The sequence below is a fragment of the Python bivittatus genome, unplaced genomic scaffold (genome assembly GCF_059951505.1).
Source record: "Python bivittatus isolate LINGU-HERP-01145 unplaced genomic scaffold, Pbiv_v1 ctg000210_np1212, whole genome shotgun sequence".
NCBI lineage: Eukaryota > Metazoa > Chordata > Lepidosauria > Squamata > Pythonidae > Python > Python bivittatus.
Window position 1 is genome coordinate 19,402,036 of NW_028277053.1, and position 22,524 is coordinate 19,424,559.

Genomic DNA, 22,524 nt, shown 5'->3' on the forward strand with positions numbered 1-22,524 from the left:
TCTGCCCTTTCAGGGCAAGGAAGGGATCAGGAAATATGGATTCTGCTTCTGGCTGCAGAATATGCTATACCACCACTGCAGGGTTGGGCTCTGCTCTTATTTCATCTTCATAATCTCTCCAGACAAGGTTAGAGCGACTGGGAAGGGTCTACTAGCTCCAAGGTCACTCAAAGAATGCCTCTTCCTCTGAGTTTTTAACCATTTAGCTAACTTCACTTACACTGTTGCACGGAAACTTGTACCAGTAATATTACACTAATTGTTAAAGAGAAAAAAGACTCTCCCACTTTTCACTTTCTTCACCAACAAGTACTAGACGTTGTTGGAGTGACTGCATCTCCACGTGAAATTGTGGCTATGACTTATTCCTCCTCCTCTCAGAACAGTTAACGAAAGCTTCCCTGAGCACCCTCTACAGTTGCCCTCAAGCTTGCAGATGACCATTTTCAGAGCAAGAGTCGAGAGGACATCCACTGTACCGGATGACGTTGAGGGTGACAAGAAATTGGGTGGAGAATTGCACGCCGTTTGTGGCAAGCGCATCCACATCGGGAGGGGAAGCCTGTGGGAAGTTTCCCAGCGATTAAGCAAACAGAAATACCCCAGCGGGGTGGAGAAGAACGGGAGGGTCACACTCACCCCTTGTTCTGATTCCAGCAGCTCCGTTTTGACTCTGACTGCAGGCATCCCATCCAGCATTAGCATTCTGTTTTCCAGTGTGTTAATAGCCTTAAAAAGAACAAGAAAAGCAACACTGAGCCTAGGAGAAGGAAAACGATGGCACGTCAAAGGCTCTTAAACACTTCAGGATTTGGTTGGTTCGTCAAGGAAAAGCGGACCGACTCATCCGTCGGTAAGGTCTGCCCGCGGGCACTTCCGCGCAAGCATTTTCCACCACTTTGCCATCGGCACTGGGCCCAACTGATCTCGGAACGTCACCCGTTTTAAAGCATGGGTTCAGTTCATTTCTGACTCTCTCCTTTATTGGAAATGGGAACAGAGTTAGGATTGCCCTCTGACTTACGAAAAAGCAGGAGTCTGTAAACAAGGCAGCCTTCTTTTGGTGCCTTCAAGTCAGCGCTGGCTCCTGGCGACTGCCTGGACCGGCCCTGCAGTTTTCTTGGCAAGATTTCAGAAGTGGCTTGCCCTTGCCTCCTTCCTAGGGCTGAGAGAGAGGGACTGGCTGGTTCGTGCCCAAGGCGGGACTGGAACTCGCGGTCTCCCAGTTTCTAGCCTGGCGCCTTCACCACGGCACCAAAGTGGCTCTTTGCAGCCCCAGGGTTGACCCACTTTCCCTCTGGCAGGACCTCTTGCCTCTCCCCCAACCCTCCTCCCTGGCAAGAGGTTCAGAGTCCTTTTTCCGAGGCCTTTTCACTTATGCCTCCCCTCTCCAAGCCCAGGGGCCTCAGCTCTCGGCAACCACATGCAAGCACAGGGGAAGTGCCCCGTGACGGGCTGCCTGGCAGGCCGTAGCTTTCCCTTCACAGCCCAGACGGGCGGTCGAGGCCGAGAGAGCCTTTAGTGGAGGCCAGACCTTTTCTACCACTGGCTCTCCCTTGGATCACTGCCTGTCAGGGCCTCCTGGCTCTTTCAGGGATCGGGTTTCGGGTTTGTCTTTGTCTGCTTTCTTCCACAAATACCACACGTGGGTAGTTGTGGACATAAATTTAAAAAATTAAACATTAAAAACATTAAAAAATAAAAATGGGGATGTGAGATCTCTGTACCACAACAAATGGTGGTACCTCAGTGAGCAGACCCTGACTGGATCCCCTTGGTCACCGGGAGCCTGAGTGTCTCGTGGCCTTCTCCACAACTTCTCCAAGTTGTGGGTTCGGCAGAGTTAAGACAATCTGGGCTCAGTTTCACACCGCTTTGTGAGGTGCTGCAAGATGGACGTCTTGAGTATGTTCCCGGAGTATCAACGTTAGCGCTTCTGAGGACCCAGGTATAAACATGTCCATTATCATCTCAGAATTACACAATCCAGACCTATGCAAATGACATGATGGAGAAAGCGCTTCAGGCACGGAATTTGGGTTTAATTTTTATTATAGCTTAAATTTTCCGTGTTAGAAGAACAAAGTTTCTAGCCCTCGTGCAACCAACAAAGTAGGACCACCAAATGTGCAGTTCCGCTTGCTGAGCCAGAAAAGGCACAGAAATCATTTTCCAGTTGGTTGAAGGCACAGCTTCCAGAACAGAGCTAGCTCCCTGGCATAAATTATGCAAATTCGGCTTCTAATACACCCTGGGTGTAAAATTCAGCTTTTCCTGGTGCAGGATTTGGGCTGCTTGAGTGCAGAATTGGAATAACGCACAGTCTCAGGATAACGTGCAATCCAATAAATGAAAAAAGCAGCTGCTTCTTGGGAGGAGCTGAAGCCGCCCTTAAAAGAAAGACTTACAAAGGAGGTTACGGAAAATGGAGCTCGGTTCACTTTTCTTCCCCGAGCCCACCTTCCCCTTCAGAGCCACGGGAACAGGGGGGCCTTCCAACCACCAGGCGTGCTCAGCCGAGCCGCCCACACAACAGGAGGGGAAATGATGCCGGGCCCAGACGCTCTCCCAGGAGGGCATTGGCTGACCAGGCCTGCCTCCCCGATCCAAGGGAGTCACCAGCACCAGCAGTCTGGCTGCTCGCCTAGGGTGGAGCAGAACGCGCGGCCAGCGCAGCTCTCCTTCCAGCCACACTCAAAGCCCTTCCTTCGTTCTGCCTCCCTTCCCACGAGCCCCAAGAAGCCCGGCCTGCATCTGCTGCAAGGCTGTCACCTCCGACGACGGTGCCATCAATCTCCCTGGGGTGGTGCTGCCCGGGCAAGTGACCTCGCCTGGGGGAGTCCAGCCAGCCAGCCAGCCATTCTGGCCTGCCTGGGGTTCAGCACCTCGGCAGCTGCAGACGGGGAGCAACGGCCGGATGGATTTGGCGGGGGGGGGGCTGCCCTGCCTGGCTGGGAGGCTCTGCTCCGCACGGAGGGTCTCCAGCTGCGCTTGTCCCTCGGGCTACTGGCCTCGCAGGGAAGAAGGACGAGCCGAAGCTGGATCTTGCCCAAACAGGGCCTGCCTCCGAACAGACAAAGGACCGGCAGGTTTAATGAACTGTTGGAATCTGATTAGAGGTTAATGTCCCTTTCAGTGCCTTGCACCAATTTACAACTGATATACTTTAACCATCTCCCCCCTAGCGCCCCCCCCCCCCGCTGAATTCATTATTAAAAAGAAGGAGAAGCCGTGCAGGCAAATCAGGGACTTTGACGTTTTTCAGAGCCATAAATCAGCAGAGCCCAACCAGGTCATGCGCCATTTAGCACATTTACACCTTCTTGCTATTTGGGTCAGTTCTGCCACCGCCCCTCTTCCTTTCTTGAGTGTCCCAAAGCCGACTCCCTCTTTCGCTTCCATGCAGTGAGGAACACTGTGGATTTGGACCAAAACGTATTCAAGGGTTTTCACTTTGTTTGCTTGTGGAACTGAAGGGAGTGTGCAATGAATTCAACAGGGACATTCAGAAAGCATGCTTCACCTCTCACCAAACATTAAAGCAGCCACGTCTTTCAGATGGATTACACAGTTGCTTCAAAGGCTGTCCTTGGCCATCTCCACCTGGGTCTGCTTGCTCAGCCACTTGGATCTGCAGCTGATCCCAGCAGAAATGCTGTCTCTGAGGGTGCATGCAGTCCGGGACAGCCTTCAAATCAGCTGGGTGTGCCTTCCGGAGGTAGCTGGTTTCATGATTCAAGAAGGGGAATTTCACTTGTGTCAATACACTTTCTGAAGCACCCTGCTGCTCTCAAATGTTCAGTGCCATCATCTGAAGTGGAGGCAACATGTATCTATCAGAGATTAGAGTGCAACTTGGATCTATTTTAATCATGGGACAAATGGGTGATTCAACGGCCAAATGTCACTTCTCATCTCCTGACGAAGAATGACCAAGATTTGCAATGTGCTACGGCCAATTTAAACTGATTAGTGAACTTGGTGCAATCTGCTTGGTGGGTAGCTAGTTCTCTGAATGGGAGTAAATTCTGCTTAAAGCTTCTCAGGATAGTTCCAAGACAGGGGATAGGGCAGCAACTTAGCCCACCGTGCCTAATCTCAACCACTAGGAAGGATCAGATGCGGTTATTCCTTGGACTGGAGACTACTAGGAAATTCCAGGGATGCAGACTTGACTTGAGTACTCAAGAAGCACCCTCTTCTGCATTCCCCTGAAGTCAACTGGGACTGAGCTCAACTCAAAGAAGAGTCTATCTTTACTGCAGGGTCAGTCAACCTTTTCCTGTTCAAGGCAGGACAAAAACTCAGTTAGATGAAATCCAGTCATCATATACAGTCTCTACGAATGCTGTCCATCTTTTTTATAACTGTGCCCTTCTGCCTCATTCATCATTACAATTCAACAGGAATGCTTTTCTATCATCTACAATCAGTGCAACCCAGGGGGGCCCAGACTACACAGGACAGACCTTTGCTTATTCGAGATTTGTTGATTTTAGATGACAGACTCCACAAGTTGGTAATTATGTAAAAGAAGACAATATCCATTCCACCGTTACTGCTGTATCTCCCTTCAGAGATCTCTGAGGATTTTGACTTCTGAAGAGTCAACATAACTATCCACAGAAAAAATCTCAATCTAATTCCTCTGAATCTGTGTTGCAGAAGTGGTTTAAAGAGGAAGATTTCAGGACTTCACTGGGTGAAGTTAAGGCAAGTGCCGTGGCCCTCAAGATTTCCTCGGAGGCAGAAAGTTCAGCTCCAGCTTCCTGCTGTGGGTCTCTGCTGCCTTGCTACTGAGTCAGGTTGATGAGCCCTTGTCTGCAGGTGAATTCAGCCTCTCTTTGGCTAGAAGATCTGTGGGAAACATCACAGGGGCAAGTAAAAGATGGAGTGGGTGAGCTTCCGAGAAACAGAACCCAGGATGTGGGAGGGAAGGAAGCAGGATAAATGCTTTGGGAAAATAATTCCCTGTCAATGCAGGGTCACAGACTGAGGATCTTAGGAGGGGACAGGAACAAAGGGGCAGCTGGCATGGAAAAATGCCCTAATTATTTGGGGGAGGAGGCCACTTGCTTGCCCCCACTTTTTTCCTTAAGGACCTCAAAAGTTGGTCTTTCGGTTTAGATATTAGCACAGTTTCTGATCCATCAATGTGCAGTTCATCTCAGTGCTCCTTCAATTGAAACAAGTCAACTTCAAACCACTCAGGTATCATCGCAAGCTATATTCTTTGGAATTCCGGCTTCATGTGACTGAGGAAATGCTGGTTCAGATCACTGCCATTGTAACTGTGATTATCAGTTAGATTAATATCTTGTCTTTTCTCCAAGAACTCCAAGCAGCTTAAATGGGGATGATTTTCCTTCATTTTATCTCCACAACAACAACCCTACTGAGAGGGCGTCCAATCCAATGTCACCCAGTGGGTTTCATGGCTAAGAAAGGGTGGATTTGAACCTGGGTCTCCTCAGTCCTAGTCTAACAACTTAACCACTGCTTTGGCCTGCTCAAGAGTCTTCCCTGGTTCTCCTTGCCACAGAGGACTGAAAAACAAACTATGCAAGACATTTCCATGGTTTATTTATCCCACTTCCACTATTTGGAGGATCCAGTCAGCCGCCATTAAGCCTTCTCCTTGACCACAGGAAGCCATGATGCACCAATACACCCATAGGCTACGATGTTGCTTATTTCAACAAACCATTATTATCCTTTTGGGGTTACAGTTAAAATGAGCCACAGTGTCAATAATAACAATAACAATAACAATAATACCATCAATCTACATCTGCTTATCCCAGGTCCTTGGGAAGGACTTGATAGATGGATAAAAATGCCAAATCCAGTCTAAACATCTGGCTGACTGTGCAACCAGCCATAATAATAATATTAAAAATGGAAACAAAAGCTTCAATTCTTCCTGCATTAGGACAGGGAAGGGTGAAGGACAAGCACGAGGTTTGCATCATGGTTTACTGTGACACCCAAATGCAACCATTATCCATCCTGCCCCAAACACCAATCATGAAAAAGTGGAAACTGGGTGATGTGGCCAGATACAAATGCAGTGTCCTAGACAAAATGCTCAGGCAAAAAACTCTCATCATACACAGGATGGACCTAATATAATTTGGATTCATATTTATTCAAGTTTTTAAGAAGGTATGATTTAAAAAGTGCTTGATGGAAACCAAGCAGGATATCTACACAAACCAAGAAATGCCCTCAAGTACATTAAGATTTTCTGCGAGAGACAGGCTGTTTCTGAAATCTTTACTAACAAATTGTTTGCAAAACCTCCTTAGGTGCGTTTTAGCAAGGATACCTGGCCATACCTACAACCGAGCGGTTATTTAATTATTTAGCAAATTTATATAGCCGCCCATCTCACCAAAAGCAATTCTGGGTGGCGTACAACAATCAGATAAAAAGCAAATATAAAAGCCACATGAAAAATATAAAAACCACATTAATAAATATCCTAAAAACCAAGATACAGCCCTAGGGGAGGAGAAATAAAAATGGCCCCCTCAGCCACAGAGCCATTTAAACAGATCTCCGGTGCCCTGGGAGCCCCAGGCTTGATCCCATCACCAGGTCTTGAGGGCCTTTGGAATAGCAAAAGGGACGGTGCTGATCTTATCTCGGGAGGAAGGATGTTCCATCAGGCGGGATCTGACACAACACCGTTCTGTGAAGGGTAGCTTTCAGCAAACACGTGTGACTTCACTAATCTCATGGGCTCGAAATGACATTGGCTGATCTCTCCCCTATTTATATTCATGTCATGGAGGAGAAGGGAGAGAGAGAGGGAAAAAATCATCTTCTCTCGAGTCAGACCCTGGGAACTGCCCGTCAGGTGCCACCCTTCCTTGGGCTTTCAGCTGCTCTCCAAGTCTCTCCAGCCAGAGGTCTTTTCAGGGGAGACTGATGTTTTGTACATGCTCTGTCAATGACCAGACATCTCAACTGTGTTGGAGTTACAATTCCCAGCAATTCAGCCAGCAGGACCCGAAGGGAAATTCAGGGAATCTGCTTCCAGCACAGTCAGAGACAAGTCTGACCAGGGAAGGTCTGACCCGATGCCCAGGGGAGAGGACATGGATCACAAGGGCAGAAAACATTCAGCCTCACTCCTCCTGGTTTCATTCTGGCTGGCAATGCTCTTCTCACTGGAGATGTTCCTGCCCACGAGGAAGTCTGTCAAGCTTTGGACCTTCAAGCAATTTCTCCCAGTTCTCCTCCTGTGGCTTCAGAGGACCATGGGCCACTCTAGGCTCCCAGAAAGAGTAGTTCAAACAGAGCACAGACTACCATAAATCCAGCTCTACATTGGATGATGGCAAAGAACCGCCATCATGCCTGCCGTTCCGTGACAGGACCAATAAATCACTGGCTATTAAGAAAAGATTTTGCAACTTGGACTCCCATCATTTGTCTTTTCAGCTCCTCATTTCAAAAGGCTGAATAAACGCAGTTATTTATTTCACAGCAACATATGTCTTGCTTTAAATGCAGGTAAGGTTCCTATCCTTGTACAAGAGAAGGAGAGTCTGGCCACATAATCAGAAGTCGGGCCACTCCCCAGCCATACAGCCACAACTATGGTGAGTTCATGTACATACGCACACCCACATACATTATGCTTTGGTTGTTCTTACTCTTTGACCACAACCGTATGGTGCTTCTGGGAACAAATGAGGGGCGGGAGAGGTCACACCCGACCAAAATCCAAAGCCTGCACGTGGCTACAACTGAGTTCCATGCGCCAACGTAGCTCTGGATTCCAAAACTACTGTTCTCAAGTGCTGCACTGCATGGAACATTGGATGTATCGGACCCAACTTTTAGCTACTCCAGCATTTGTCTCCCATCACAGCCATCCAGATGTTTCTGGTAGTCAACAGCATGGTATCCTGGGGATCCTCCTCTGAGCCTGCAAGCACCATGACTTCTCACGTCAGCAGAACCCCCAGCAGTGAATTCTGCAGGACGTGAAGAAGGGGGTCTCGGAAGGCAGAGCTGCGGGGGTTTGCCTGAGCTTGGAAGCTGAGCAGGGCAAGCCTAGTTAGTCCTTGGATGGGAGATCACTAAAGAATCCCAAGAGAGTAGGCCGGACTGGAAAGTCGAGAAAACATCCTGGGATGGGCTGTGGCCACCTTATTGCTGGCAAGAAAGTGGCACCGTTATGTCTACGGAGTCACCAGGAGCCAAGCTCCCTGACTGATCTCAAGCTCGCTTGCTTCATGCACGTTAATTAGATCAAAGGGACGATCTCTCGTACAACGGCTGCCGCGACGGCTCACGCCTGGGCTCCCAGCGTCCCGGGCCCTTTGTCCGGATACCTTTGCAATTTGTAGCAAGCGTGTTATTAAAACAATGTACATGCTACACAAACTGAACCTGAATAAACTATGGCTGTTGTGGAGGCTGGAACATTTATCTTTCATCCATTATGCAAATCTCACAAGAGCAGCTAAGCGGCAGTGAACTTAATGCAGTCAATAAGATTAGCCTCTCGTCTAAGTTAATTTTCACTTTAGGGAAACAAAATGAGGCTTTCAATTTTTTAATTTGAAGGATATGTAGCTTGGGTGCTCCTTTGACGGATTCTTCTAGCCCTGAACCAAACGTGTTTGACGCAAAAGGAAACTGTCTTTCCCTGAACTTCCTCAGCATATGTAATGTTTGATTACACTGCCTTTTTTCTGGGAGGAGGTCCAGGCGGGGCAAGCGAGGGGCGAGGAATCTTCCCATATTTCACCCACCTGTTCCTTCACGCGGAGCCCGGCCGGGATCAGACCTTTGTTCCCTTTGCAAAACCCCCAAAGAGGGCAGGGAATTAATGCGGAATGACAGGAATAAATGGGGTATAGTCAGAAGGAAGGGATGTAAGAACCAAGATTCCACCAAGTTACTGTTACTTTTTAACTTTTGTATAAATTATCAGGCATACAAGTTTGTGAGTCAAACGCATCCTTCAGGATGCCACAAACAAACAAACAAACAAACAAACAAACAGGAACGGCTACAACCTTTCCAAACAATGTGAATAGGCAACCAACGATACAGCTATAATACTGAGTTTGTTTTAACTCCAGGTGTGGCTGTGAAGGCTGGACACGAAGCCCAGACGATAGACCTCTACAGACTGTGGACCGAAGGCGGTCGCTGAGAGCAGCGTGAATGGCAAGAAGAACCAGTCATGAAATAACGACTGGCTGCTCTCTTGGGACAATAGACGGCCAGCAAAACTCACATTTGGGTGGGGGGGGCATCTGATGAAAGCAGATGAGAAGAAATGCCCAGGCTGGCCAGGCTGAGGGAAAGGGAAGACCCAGATAAAGTGGAAAGGCGGGATCTATGGGAGGGCAGGAATGTCCTTGGAAAAGCAAGCCATTATTATGGAGGCAAATCAAAAGGGTGTCTGTTCTCCTATTGCCCACCAGAAGTCAAACCCTATGTGAAGGCATCTAGCTAACTTATTTCATTCATATAAAAAGTCAGGATACAGAATACACACCAAGAGGCAGAGTTTCCTCCCATTCTTACAATACCAAAAGGTAGAACTTTCTGATGAAGCAGAAGGGTGGGTGGGATGCTCAAAACAGACGCCTAAACTACAACTCAATGATTCAGAATCAGGACCAACTCAGACATCACACAGTTAATTGGTGGACTCAGCCACTCCAACATTCTCTGCACAACATCCTCACAGTGATGTTGTTTACATCATTGTGGGGACTCCTTTAGACCAATGGTTTTTGAACGGACTCTATGGCACTTTCTAGATGGGCTTGTCTGATCTCCGAAGGTAACCAGGGTCCGCCCTGGTTAGCACTGGGATGGCATCTGCCTGGGAGTCTAAGATGATGGTTAGACTGGGATGTCTAAAATATCCTGGCAAGCCACTTTCACTCTGCTGCTGAGAAAACAGCATCAGAAACTGTAGCTTATGGGAGTCAGGCTTGTTTCGAGAGCAACTCTGATTCTTGTTATGCCTCATTTTAAGACTCCCCACCCCACTTTTCCTTCAGTTTTGTGCTTTTATTTTCCTCCTTTGTCTTTTTCTCTCAGCCTATGAGTCACCTCGGCCGGCCGGCCGACCTCCTTTGTCCACAACGTGATGCGCTTCCTCCAAAGGATCTTCTGGTTCCATTTCACTCAAGGCCTCCATCCTCCAGGGCAGGTCGCATGAGCTCGGACTGCTAAACCAGCCACTCATCTTCCTTGGTCGTGGTAAGTAGATCACAGTGATCCCCTGATTTAGAGAACTCCCGTGTGTTATAACCGAGGCTATTTTTTAAAGAGCTTCTGAAAAACTCAGCTTGTACAATGTACGGTACACGGGATATTGAGTGGAGCCGAGCGGTTACAGTCCTCCCAGGCCAGTTTTGGACTCTCCACAGTAAGGACTGCTACTCCTGTGTCCCTACTCGTTAAGAGCTCCCAGTTACTGAAATCTGCTGTAAGGACAGAAGAATCAGCTTATATCAGAGTTGTTTTGCATGCTTTAAATTCTAAGTCCTTTCTATCCAATTTTCTCAGTTAAAAAAATGCAGAAAGAAAAGATTTTATTTTGTTTTATTTGCACAGCCCCTAATGCACGCAATTTCTACTTATCTTTCCCTGGTGTATATATAACTTCTTAGCATATGCTCATTTCTGTATTTATCTTTCCCTAACATACTAATTTGGTATGCTATATTTGAGCCAAGAGCTACATCAAAGCATTAGGAAAAGTGAATAATCCAAAGAATATTTGCCTTCTGATCACCATGTTAGTTGGGGAATTGCACATTAATCTCTTCGTTTCCAGATGCAAACCAAGCCAAATTGTGTCCCATGCCTCCTTTGGGGATTGTTGCTTGTGAGCTGTGGAATGCATCCCCCAGGGAGATCTGCTTAGCCCCTAACTTGTACATAGTTCAACACCAAAGAAAGGGCATTTACGTCGCAGGTCCTCTGACGTGCTGGATACTTAATTGTCCAGATTAATGTATTTTAAAACTGGTCTTGGAGTTCCTTTTGCGTCCATGGATGTTTTTCAAACTCTTTAGTGTCTGTTCATTTTCCTTTGTGTTTCAAACTGTGTTCATGCTTGCTGTTTGCTATCTGCTGTGGGGGGGATGCAGAAGTTGAGTAAATAAAAGAAATGAACCCAGAAAATGACAAACTGTTAAATGTGTTTCCTTGGGAAGCTGAGTGAGGTGCCTACCATTTTACATTCGCTTTAACTTCACGTTCTTAAAGTGAAACTGTACTTCTCATAAAAATCACTAGAAAATAAGTCCCCCCCCCAAAAAAAAATCTTTGTTCTTCTACTAGACAGGACAAGACATTTCATTGTGACAAACCCTACTTTTAATATGACTCAACAGAACTGGCCCCAGACTGCTGAGAGTCCTAAATCAGTGGGATCCAGCTTTTGTTTCCCAGCACAGCAACTCTTCCATAATCCCATCTATGCAAAGGTGAAACCCAAAATGTGCCTTTATAATTCCATCAAGGGTTGTTAAGGAGGCCACTTTAGTCCCTAAATAAATGTCCACCAGGAAAGCTGTCCCCAAAGAGGATGTTTTCATGTCCGGTATCCCCCACTTTCTATAACACCAACTCCAAGTGCACAAAGTTAGAAGTTAATCATAATAAAGCCTCTAGTAATTTGATTCCTGCGGGTAAGCCTTAAGTAGCCTAATAGTAGACATTTCAGCGCAGAGAAGGGAGAGAGAGAGAACTTTATGCAGACCACGTCAACTATTCTACTGATACTCTCTTTTTCATTTATTTCCTAACCCAGAAATCACTAGTTTGTGCATCAGAAATGTGCAAACCTCCTTGAACACCAGAAGGAGGACAAAAGTTTGCAGGCGTGCAAAACAGAACCTCAGAAAAAATCTGGAAAGGAGAAAAACTCCCCAAGCAGTTCAGCGACTACCGAAGACCCTGGCCGGATTCCTCTATGAATTTATATCCTGTCTTTCCTCAGGGAGCTTAAGGCAGAGTTGGGGCACCCCCCCCCCTCCAGTCTCTCCCTACTGACTGCAGAAGCACACAAATCTGAAGACATGTCAGAAAAAAATGGAATTAGTGGCTGGGAAAGGCATAAAGGAGAAGCCACACAGAAATGCAAAACACACATAGATGCAAAAAGGATGCAGATGATAATCGCATCATTTTAACTTTTTTCTGATATACCCAGGGAAATTATTTTAAAGTCTTCCCAGGGATGGAAGTGATATTTACCCAGACAAATACATTAAGAAATTGAACATTTTAATGAAACTGAGACTGGTTTTTTTAAGGATTCAGTGATGAAAAATATCAAAACAGCCCAAGGGGAATGTTTTTACTGACTATTTTCTACGCCTGTTGTCCCACCCTCCAAAGAAGCTTTTGAAAGTAGGGGCGGGCAAGGTGGTTTCTAGAATATGAATTCCAGCAATGCTGATGAGAAGAGCCTTGGACCAGATGCTCCTCCGACACCATCCCGGCTAGAATGCCGGGACAGCCGGAGGTCCTCCCTTACAGAATATCCACTGCTGATATTCCTCGTTCCCAGGAATTTGTGTTGGTTTGTAACTGACTGGGACAAATCCCCCGAGGATGTGCAATTCAGGGGTCATCCAGCTCCAGATGACTCCTGGGCAACTTACTTCTTAAAAGCAGGATCAATAAAATAAAAGGAGGACAGATCATACACAACCCGAAGGAAAGCCATACGTAATAAAGAGGAAACCCTTCAGGGGCTGGATAACCGCCCTACCCCAAGGTCTAGGGGATTTCATTGACGTTGAACATCATCAGGGTGGGACCCATCAGGACCTCTGGGGGGACGCTGTCCAGAGGGCACCAGAAAAGGCACCCTTTCTAGGTCTGGACAGATGGCGTGGTTTGATCGAAAGGACCTGGAGTGCACCCGTTCTGCCCAATCTTTCCAGACAGGCCGGAACTATGGGAGACAGGCAGTCCCTCAGATAACCCAGCCCCACGCCATGCAGGGCCTTACAGGTCATACTCACTGCTGGGTAAAGCCCGGCAGTGACCAAGGCAGCTCACAAAGCAGTGATGACCCCCGAGCATATGGAGAAACATCCATTACCGCCTGTGCCACGACATCCTGGACCAGCTACAGTTTCCAAGGTGTCTCCAAGGGCAGCCCGCTCTGACTGCATTGCAGTAGTCCATCTGCACGGAGACTAGAGTGCAAGGGACCGTCTGAAACATGACAGGCACTATCTTAGAACAGGTACTTTCTGCGCAGCGAGAAGAGACGCCACAGACGCCACAGCAGTCAGCTCTGCTCCTCCACATTTACCGGACATTTGGAAAATAAAACACACTGTACATTCAGTATAAACAGCAATGCAGTCCCAAGGGATTACGTTTTATAGAAAAGGGGAGATAGGAAACTGCATTAGCCAGGCAGAAATCTTTATTCTGATTATCAACCGAAAAGCGACTCAATCATTTCACAGTGAAGCTGGTTTGCGATTTGGATAGTCAAGGCAGAAATGTCCACCCACAGGGCACTGCAGCTCCTTTAAAAGCGTGTCCTAGCCGCCCAATTTTCTGGGGAGAATCTCCGCCTTTCTGCACCTGCCCGCGTGAAAGCCCGCCCTTCCCTCCAGATCTCCCGAATTCCTGTCCCCGTCTCTGAAGCCCACGCATGGCAGGGCTCGCACACGGTCAGAAGACGCGCTCAGCTCTCCTCTCCATAACGATCTTGGCACTGAGTGCGTTTGACAGCAGAACAGCCAGATTTAGAATACAAATTGGTGCATTTAAAAAAAGCTTCAGGAGGAGAGAGAATTTAGAGGGGAAGCAAAGAAAACAGGTGGATAAGAGAAAACAACAGCTGGAAATTGAATCAAGACCAAAAAGCTTCTACAAATATTGCTCCATTTCCTACACCAATGTTTTTCAAGAACACTCTCTTTCCCAAGGGAAATTGTTCATCCTAAAATTTCAGGAGAAGCAAAGAGCTTCAGAGTTCAGAACGAAAAGGCTGGGGCTGAGCTTCCTGAAGCTTTCGGAGAGTAGAAACTTCCCCCGAGAAAGCATCTTCCCCCCAGTATGGGCAGGACAGGCATCGGAAAGCGGCACGCCTTTCTCGGGACGGGACGGGCGCCCCGGCCTTCCCCACTGGCCTCCGCCCTCAGGAGCCTCTCCGTCCTGCCTGCCTGCGACTCCTTCCGGGGATGGGAAATTCCGGGGGGCATCTCCTGGCGGTGACCGGGGGACCAGGCCTGCCCCAAGGGGCAGAGGGGGGACCGTTCGTTAACCATATACGGGCTGAAAGAACCAGCTGGGGTTTGGGCTTCTAGGGTAATGCCACGGGTTGGCTGTGCCTTGGAAGCATCATGGAAACAACGGCCTGCGTTCCTCCCCATTCCCCCTTTTTTGGCATCATCTGTGGTGCTTCAGAATTTCCATTTCACAAGGCAGATTTTCTTTGGCACAGAGGCAGCCTCGAGCGTCTTCACTCCCCCCCCTCCTGATTTGGAAAGGCACTTGGGACCAGAGCTGCTACCAGCCCAGGCCTCCACCAACCTCCACGCTGGTCCCCTCAGCCAAGTTTCCAGCAGAAAGCATGAGAAACATCTGCATTTTCATGGCATGACAGAGCCTCGCTGGGGAGGGGAGCCAGAGAGGGCCAGGCTGCAAAGACCCCATAAAATGACATGAACGTTGCATTTACAAAACTCCGTGGAGTGTCTCACAAAGGCAACGCTCTCTGACCTATAATTGCTTCCAGATCTTTACTTTCCCCCCACAGAGGTCTCCAGCGCGCACTCACACCCACACGTGCCCAAACATATATGCACACCCACACCTTGTCTGTCGTGATTCTCACAAGGCACCGTCTACTAGCGCCTGGCAATTCTTTTGTTTACACCAGTTCACAGGGTGGCACAATTATGACTGAGGCTCACCTCTTTCAGGTTCTTTCAGAATTACTACTATTCCACACACACACTTGCACACCTACTTCCTGTAACTCACTCATCACTGCAATCCTTGTTTAACTTAAAACCGAACTGACTTTATATCCTAACACAAAGCTTATGTATGAAGCTTCTCCCATCAAGGTGATAATGCGCAGAGAAAGTGCCTTTGCACCCTTCGAACGCAATGCTTGGTAGCAACTTTCATTTTGCTTCCTACGAATCTGGCTGTGCTTCACAGGGCCATTACTGTCTCTACCGACGAAGCTAGCCTCATCTGGTTCATGAATTTCTGCCCAGCCTTCTCCTCCTTCTTAACTAGGCTGCACCTAGGAAAGGTACTGAAAGAGATGGAGAGGTTCAGTCCAGCTCCGAAACAGAATTCTTGAACCACACAAACTTTAGTTTTGCGCTCCGAAACTGCTCAGCTTCAGCAGTTTCAAGTGTGTTTTCTATGGCCGGTGGCATTAAATGTTAGAAGTTCAGGTTTTGTCCTCGAAGCAAAGCTCTCAGGAACCATGAGTCTTGGGAATGCTTGAAATGGCCAAGGGTACGTAAGACGTTTCACACCCCTTTACTTTTAATTCCATACAGATGTGAGCATGTATTAGGAAGAGTGCACTGTTATTCGTTCCACTTACACCACCTCTACATCTACAGTCAACACTCAACATTATTTTTTTAAGAGTAAATTTGAGAATACTAAGACTTCAGTGCCAGTCATCCCGCTCAGCAATGGCACTCTGGCTGGCGAGGGCAGGGCTGCAGGGTGGCCCATCTGGAGTGGGGGGCAGGAGAGGCTGCCCCACAGAGGATAAGCTTTAAGCCATCCCCTTCCAGTGTCTCAGTGAGGCAGAATTCACATTCAGCGTTATGGATTTTCAGTGACTACACTGGCTAAAATAAAAAGGAAGCGTCACCACGTGCAACCTGTTCTTAACGAAATTCTCTCCAAAGACTTCAAATATTTTACTTCCTTTTCGAAACTGGTGGCAAACTGTCCAGCCAACTTTCGACAACGTCCCATTAGGGGGTTCCGAGTGGTGCCAGAAAGGATATTCAGGGGTAGTTTCAGGGGAAAGTGATTTCCTTCAAGTCCAGCTCAATTCCTGGTGACCTCATAGCCACGGCCATACAGTTCTCCTGGCAACAATCTGCCATATTTTTCCAGGTTAATTTTTTACTCCCCAGTCTGGCCTACAACCCTGGGATTTCCTGATGGCTTCGCCCTCCAGTACAAACCAGGTCCACCGCTCCTGAGGATCTTGAGAACAGCCAAGATCAACTGAGTTCCAAATTAAGAAGGTGCTTGTTGACCATTGAGGGGGAGGGCGTAATCTCTCTCTCTCTCTCTCTCTCTCTCTCTCTCTCTGTGTGTGTCTCACACACACACACACACACACACAAATGTAGCTACTTCATATGTAAAAACCTAACAGAGGGAAAATCCAAGCAAATCATGTACAAAAAAAAATTAAAAAGATACACAACTACAAAATCAAATACCGATCCAAGAGAAGTTTTGGAATGCATGGGCTGCAAAGCACAGCAAGATCTTACAAAATTCCTATCAGGGGCTCACATTTGATGAAAACGGGATTTTACATTCTAGGCAAGTTCGTCCTAACTTCCCCAGCTAGAAAGCTTCTCTAAGAGGAACCCTTATTTTTGGAATACCTTATTTGGCAACAAATGTGTATTCTTGACGTTCAGTGGGTCATAAGTCAAAAGAGATGAAATGTGCCATTCAGGGCCATTCAGTTTCTAAAAAATCTGGAAACAGCCTTTGGGAAAATAAGGGGCACCAAAAGAATTGGGAGAGAAAGAATAAAAATGTTTATGGCAAATGTTTATCTTTAGCTCCAGAAATTGACATCCGTTCTCCCTGATGTCACTTTGATTAAGGCATTCAAAAGTGACTCTGAAGATAATCAAATGTGTGTTAAACTGGCCTTGAAGCTTTCCCTGAGCTACAGGTAGAAAGCGAACGTTGGCCCACGTGCAAAGCAGATTTAAATGAGAAATCAAATACAGACCCGTTAACTTATTGCTTGCTCCCAAATATCAATCATTCGCATGGGTTACTTTGTTTAAATAAGAGGTCATCTTTAAGCGACTCACTGCCTAGGACAAGAACGGAAAACGGAATGGTTCAGTTGGCCGAAACCCGAAGGAAGAAAACTAAGGAAATCCGAGCCTGACGCCAAGGCACCACGTACAGAGGCAGGCTAGGCTGCCCAGGTGAGAGCCCCTTTGCTCGCTGGTCAGAAGAACCTCAATTTCTGGTCCCTTCACTGAGAATTCTCAGTGAAGGGACTCTTTTGTCTTCCCCTCTCCCTGCGCTTCTAGTTCCTCCAGCAGGAACGCCAAGGACAATGGAGAGGAATTTGATTGCAGCCTGACCCAGGATCTCAAGAGCCCCTGCGTGAAACGTTGCTTCTGACGCAGCAGGACAACTAGCAGCCTCTGAAATTCTGGGGGGGGGGGTGTACTTAGACCCAGTGGCATGGAAAGGTCTGGGCACCCCTGCCCCAGTGGCACATTTCAGTGAGTCCCTGAGTGACGCCACCTCTATGTGGAACAACATTCAACACCACCCCTTCTTGCAGACGTGCATCTATTTATGTGCAGTCCTTTGCAGATTCGGCATAAGAAACAGTCACGGTAATCTATCCACCAAAAGGAATTCTGAGAGGAATTATCTTGTTCCATAAAACTGAGCAGGTGCAGGGGGGAAGCAGGACATTTTTTGGCATTAACTGTTAACTGTCTTCCCCTGTTCCACACAGCCTTATTCAAACAGCTGTGGATCTAGAACATCCTACGGGACTACCTGAAACACCTTCTCCAAAAGAGGAGAAGTTAAATCTAAACCATAAACGGCTCTAGGACGGTCCCAGAGTAGGCCAGCAGCTTTCAGCTGAAGCCTCTACTACAGGGAGGCGGAAGTGGGATGGGAAGGGAAGGGAAGGGAAGGGAAGGGAAGGGAAGGGAAGGGAAGGGAAGGGAAGGGAAGGGAAGGGAAGGGAAGGGAAGGGAAGGGAAGGGAAGGGAAGGGAAGGGAAGGGAAGGGAAGGGAAGGGAGCCGTCTCAGCTTTGACAAGCCCCATCCTCATCCAGCCTTCTACCTCCTAGCCCAGACGCCAAGCGTTTCCTGGATTCTCCCACCACCACCACCCCTCCTGAGGAGAAGAGGTGCCTCCAAAAGGAATGGGCTCTTGATGCTGTTCCTGCTCCACTGATTCAGTCCTCCTTCAAAGTTCACTGATCCTATAAATCTGTTAGAAAAGATATGCACTTGAATAATGTTTGTATCAGATAAGCATACATAGAATTGTAACTGCTTATTGTTATAATGATATATGAACACTTTTTTCTCCTTGTTGTATTTTTTCACTTTACTTACTTTGTAATCAAAAATTTAAAAAATAAATTTAAAAAAGTGTACTGATCCTAGCAACATCACAGAAACAATGGGCTGTTTGTGGGGCTTCATATTAAATGCAGGGTTTTCAGCTAAGCGCACGGACACTCTACGCACGCTAAGGTGACCTGTTCACTCAAGACCGTCTCTGAGATGCGGGGGGGGGGGTGTCACACGGGAGAAGGCCATTTCAGCCACTTTACCTGCTCTCTGAATCACCCCGTTGTCCTCATCCCCCTCTAGATCACTGGCTTAGTTCTCAGTCTTTCATAACTGTTTCGGCAAGAACAGAGGCTACCAGAGACTCTGGCCTTTTAAAAGCACTGATCTACTGAGTTTTCTGAAATCATGTTTCTGTTGTTTTTAGGAACAAGTTTGTGCTAAGGATTTTTTAGATCATTATAAGCTATGTTAAATATCAAAGTAAGAGGGAAACGGATTAACAGTATTTTGAACTAAAAAAAAAACTCATTAATTTAGACAGGCAGGGAAACGCCTCTTTGGGGTGTGTCACGTCCGGTTTTTTGGACTGCTGGTAATTGTCGTTGCTGCATTATTTGCTTTTAAAATGTTTAAGTAAACAGACGGTAAAACGTTTCCAAAACCCCATATCTGTGCTCAAAACAGCCCTTCTTTTGCAAGATGCCCTCCCTCCCTTCTCATCTGTGTTGTGATCTGGAGAGAGCAACAAAAGAGGGCTTCTTTGCCCTGTTTGTCATCTTCCACCACACCACGAGCAGAACAAGCCCCGCCTTTGACTCACACCTGCTGCCTGGGCTAGAAGATAGATCTCAGCCCAGAACAGCTGTGGCCGGGGAGCCCCATAAGCAGTTGTGGGCCCTTGGACATCCCTGACGAGCTATCGCGGTCTGAAACTTTCTGAGGGTTAGCAGTGTCTGAGCAAACCTCTTTATTACAGTATTATTATTCACTTTTCATTGAAGACAACAGGGCTGTTTCTATTTCAGATCAGGTGAACAGGAAATGATAATTAGATTTATCCATTTTTCTAGATTCAGAAAGGGGATATATCAGGGGGATAAGTACTACCCACACACACACACACGCGCGCCATTTCTCTTATATACTTGGTTCAAGTGTGTCCTTCCAAAAGTACCATAAAAGAGTAATATTTACTACTCCTTTAGCATTCCTTGTGCCTCAGTAAGACACTGAAAGCTTGTTCTGAACTATCTTTTGTGGTTGTCTTTATCAAGTTTCAACTTTTACTGAAAGGTTAGTATTGCTGCAATATTTATTTATAGCCAGAAAGATCGGATGGCCATCTTAAATTTGCTTCCCTTTTGCCTCTGAATTCACCTACGCACACGGCGTTCCGTTAGTCCATCTCCCACCTTTCATTATGCCACAAAACGAACACCAACCGTGGCTCCACCCTGTGACCCTTCCAAGCCATCTCCTTTGAACTCTTGCCCTGCTCCCAGGGAAGCGTCCGGTCGCCAGAAGCGCTGAGAAGATCCAGGGCCAGCAAAAGACACTTCCTGCAACAGAAAAGGGCCCAAGGCAAAGCACCCAACTTTCGTTTTTCAAGTGGTAGCACCAAAATTAGGTGCTTCAGGGGCTCTAATCACCTAGACTTAAACAAACAATAGCCAAGAATGATTTTTTTAAAAAATATATATTTTCTTCTGTCATCAGAAATCAAAATGCCTTGGGTCCAAAAGCCGCTTCTTGAAATTATTGGTGGGTCTCTTCCCCACTCCATTTTTTTCCCAACCAAAACAGGAGATTTCGAAATGCACTTTACTCAGTGAAAGGGAAGAAATATTTAAACAAGTTACAATTGACTTCCTAAAACAAGAAAATTCCAGCCTAAATGAAACTGAAATGTCCACAGTAAGACATGCCACAAGAGCAGCATTTATATTATTATTTATATTATTGTTGGTCACATAGTCAGCTAGTTGTTTAGACTGGATTTGGCATTTTTATCCACCTATCGAGTCCTTCCCAAGGACCTGGGATAGGCAGATGTTGTTGGGTGGTGTTAAAGGTATTGTCGCAGGATGTAAGCTGTTCTAAGTAGAGCTGCCTTCTGCAATTGACTGATGGTGATTTTGTCAATGCTGATGGTCTTCAGGTGGTGCTCCAGATGTTTTGGGATGACACACAAGGACCCTATTTCTATTGTTACTATCTTTGCTTTCTTTTGCCACAGTCATTCTACCTCTATTTGCAGGTCTTTGTATTTTTTTTTAATTTTCTCCAGTTCTTTCTCTTCTGTTCTGCTATCTCCAGGTATTGCAGGGTCCACTATCCAGACTTTTTGTCTTTCTTATCAACAATGGTTAAGTCTGGGGTGTTGTGTGGCAGGTGCTTGTCTGTTTGGATTCTGAAGTCCCAGAGCATTTTAGCGTCTTCATTTTCTATTGCTTTGTCTGTATTACTATATGATGATGATGATGATTTTGAGAGAAAAAAATTGGCAAAGGAAGGCACCTGTGATCCAGCGAACAGATCTAGGCAGCAGTTGCCCCAGCACGTGCAGTGTGTGACCTGTACCCCTGGTCTACAGCTATGTTCCTGTTAGAGGTTAGTTTTTTGAGGTTTCGGGTACAGGAAGCCACCTGTCTCCAAGTTCAACTGCCAGTGTGGTTTTCTATGCCCTAGAATGGGTGGGGGACCATCTCCAACAACCTGTTTTGGGATGACTAGGCAAAGCCTGCAAAGTTAATTCAGAAAAGGTGTCTAACTAGAAGTTGAGGGAAATGCAGAGACAGGCTTGCACAAGGCTATGCCACACCCTGAACACATACATGATTAAATGGGATGCTTGGGGTCTCCTCCTTGGGGCCGCACTGCTTACTCTAAACAGGTAGACATGCAGTGAGAGGCCCTTTTTGACTCCATAAATTGTAGGACCAGACTGCTATATGGAAAGAGAAATTGCTCTACCACTGATGGTTGAGCAGACCCACTAGATCATTTGAAGGACAGTCCCCTAGAATAATCAAGCTAGTGCTTGCCAGATGTTTGGGGTGATCTTATCCTACAGACCATGTTGGGTAGGGCCATAAAAATGTACCTGGTCAAGATGGTGAGAGGGGAGCCTGGTGGGAAATACTCCACATTTTAGCAGCAAACGTATATGCTACAAATGCAAATTACTAGGAATGGGTGATAGGAGCCATCAGAAGTTCTCTGAAAGGGTATCCAAAGCAACCTGTTTGGGGGATCACCATGTTCGTTGATGGAACTTTTTACAACCTGAGGCTGGGATGGGTGGGACCTCACGCAAAGCCCTTTTCGTAGGCTCACTGTTTGGGGAAGGGCAGGACGACAGAAACGACTTGCACGGCTCGGCAATTTCTCCCTCCCTCACGTCCTTCTCCCAAGCTCTTCCTTTGCTGGAGACCGAACGGTGACCTTCTGCCGCTGAGATACAAGATAAACATATCAAAAAATATGTGGTACCCTTTTGTCTTTCAGATTTTGCAGCTAGGAGCTGCTCTAGGCAAAGAAGCTTTCGTAAACTAAAAGAGGAAGTTGCACTCCTTTTTTCCCCCAATCTGTCATCAATAACTTTTAATTAACACCAACTTACCCAGGCAGCTGAATCAGTTTTAAAAAAAGTTGTAGTAAAACTTCTTTGTAAGCCTGATTTTAAAAATTGCCTGTCAGTCTACGTTCAGCCACGTTGGGAGATCCTACTAAAGGCATGTTTTAAAACTTCTAAAAGGCGTGTGCTTCAGGCAGTTTCCAGAAGGCCTTCCTCCATCTCACAGCATCCAATTTAGAAGCAAGTGCAAGAGCTAACCTGTCCCTTTAGCTGTTTCCAAATAAGAGCAAACAGAAGCTCCTGGGTGCAAATGTCACATCCGCCACTAAAGCTATTTTCTGACATGAGGAAACACCACTGCTAATCCTGGTCATCTACAGTTTCCGGACACAGCTCAAGAGCAGGGCTGGGACACTGAGGTCATCTAGGTGGGTGTGACTGGTTCAAAAAAGCTGCATTCCCCATCCCTCCTCCCCTCCCTCAAGAAAGGAATCCGGGGGTGGCAGCCTTCCAATCCTTGGGACGACAGGTGAGTGTGGAGGCCCACGTACCAGGGCAAGTGTGAAGAAGAAGGGTTACGGACTTCAGTGGGGTATCTTTATTGCTCGTCTGCCATAAACCCAGCATCT

The 22,524-nt window shown here is 46.9% G+C and overlaps 1 protein-coding gene across 11 annotated transcripts in view; it reads right to left on the minus strand.

Annotated features, from left to right (window-relative positions):
- The window catches only part of KLF12 (KLF transcription factor 12), a 171,210-nt gene that overhangs the window by 105,233 nt on the left and 43,453 nt on the right, over window positions 1–22,524 (minus strand). For 8 of the 11 annotated variants that reach the window (XM_088139532.1, XM_088139536.1, XM_088139538.1 and 5 more), the window contains exon 2: window positions 640–729. In XM_088139532.1, the coding sequence (XP_087995658.1) occupies window positions 640–705 (66 nt within the window). In that variant the 5' untranslated portion in view covers window positions 706–729. The other 3 variants (XM_088139534.1, XM_088139535.1, XM_025163273.2) reach the window with 3 other exon arrangements.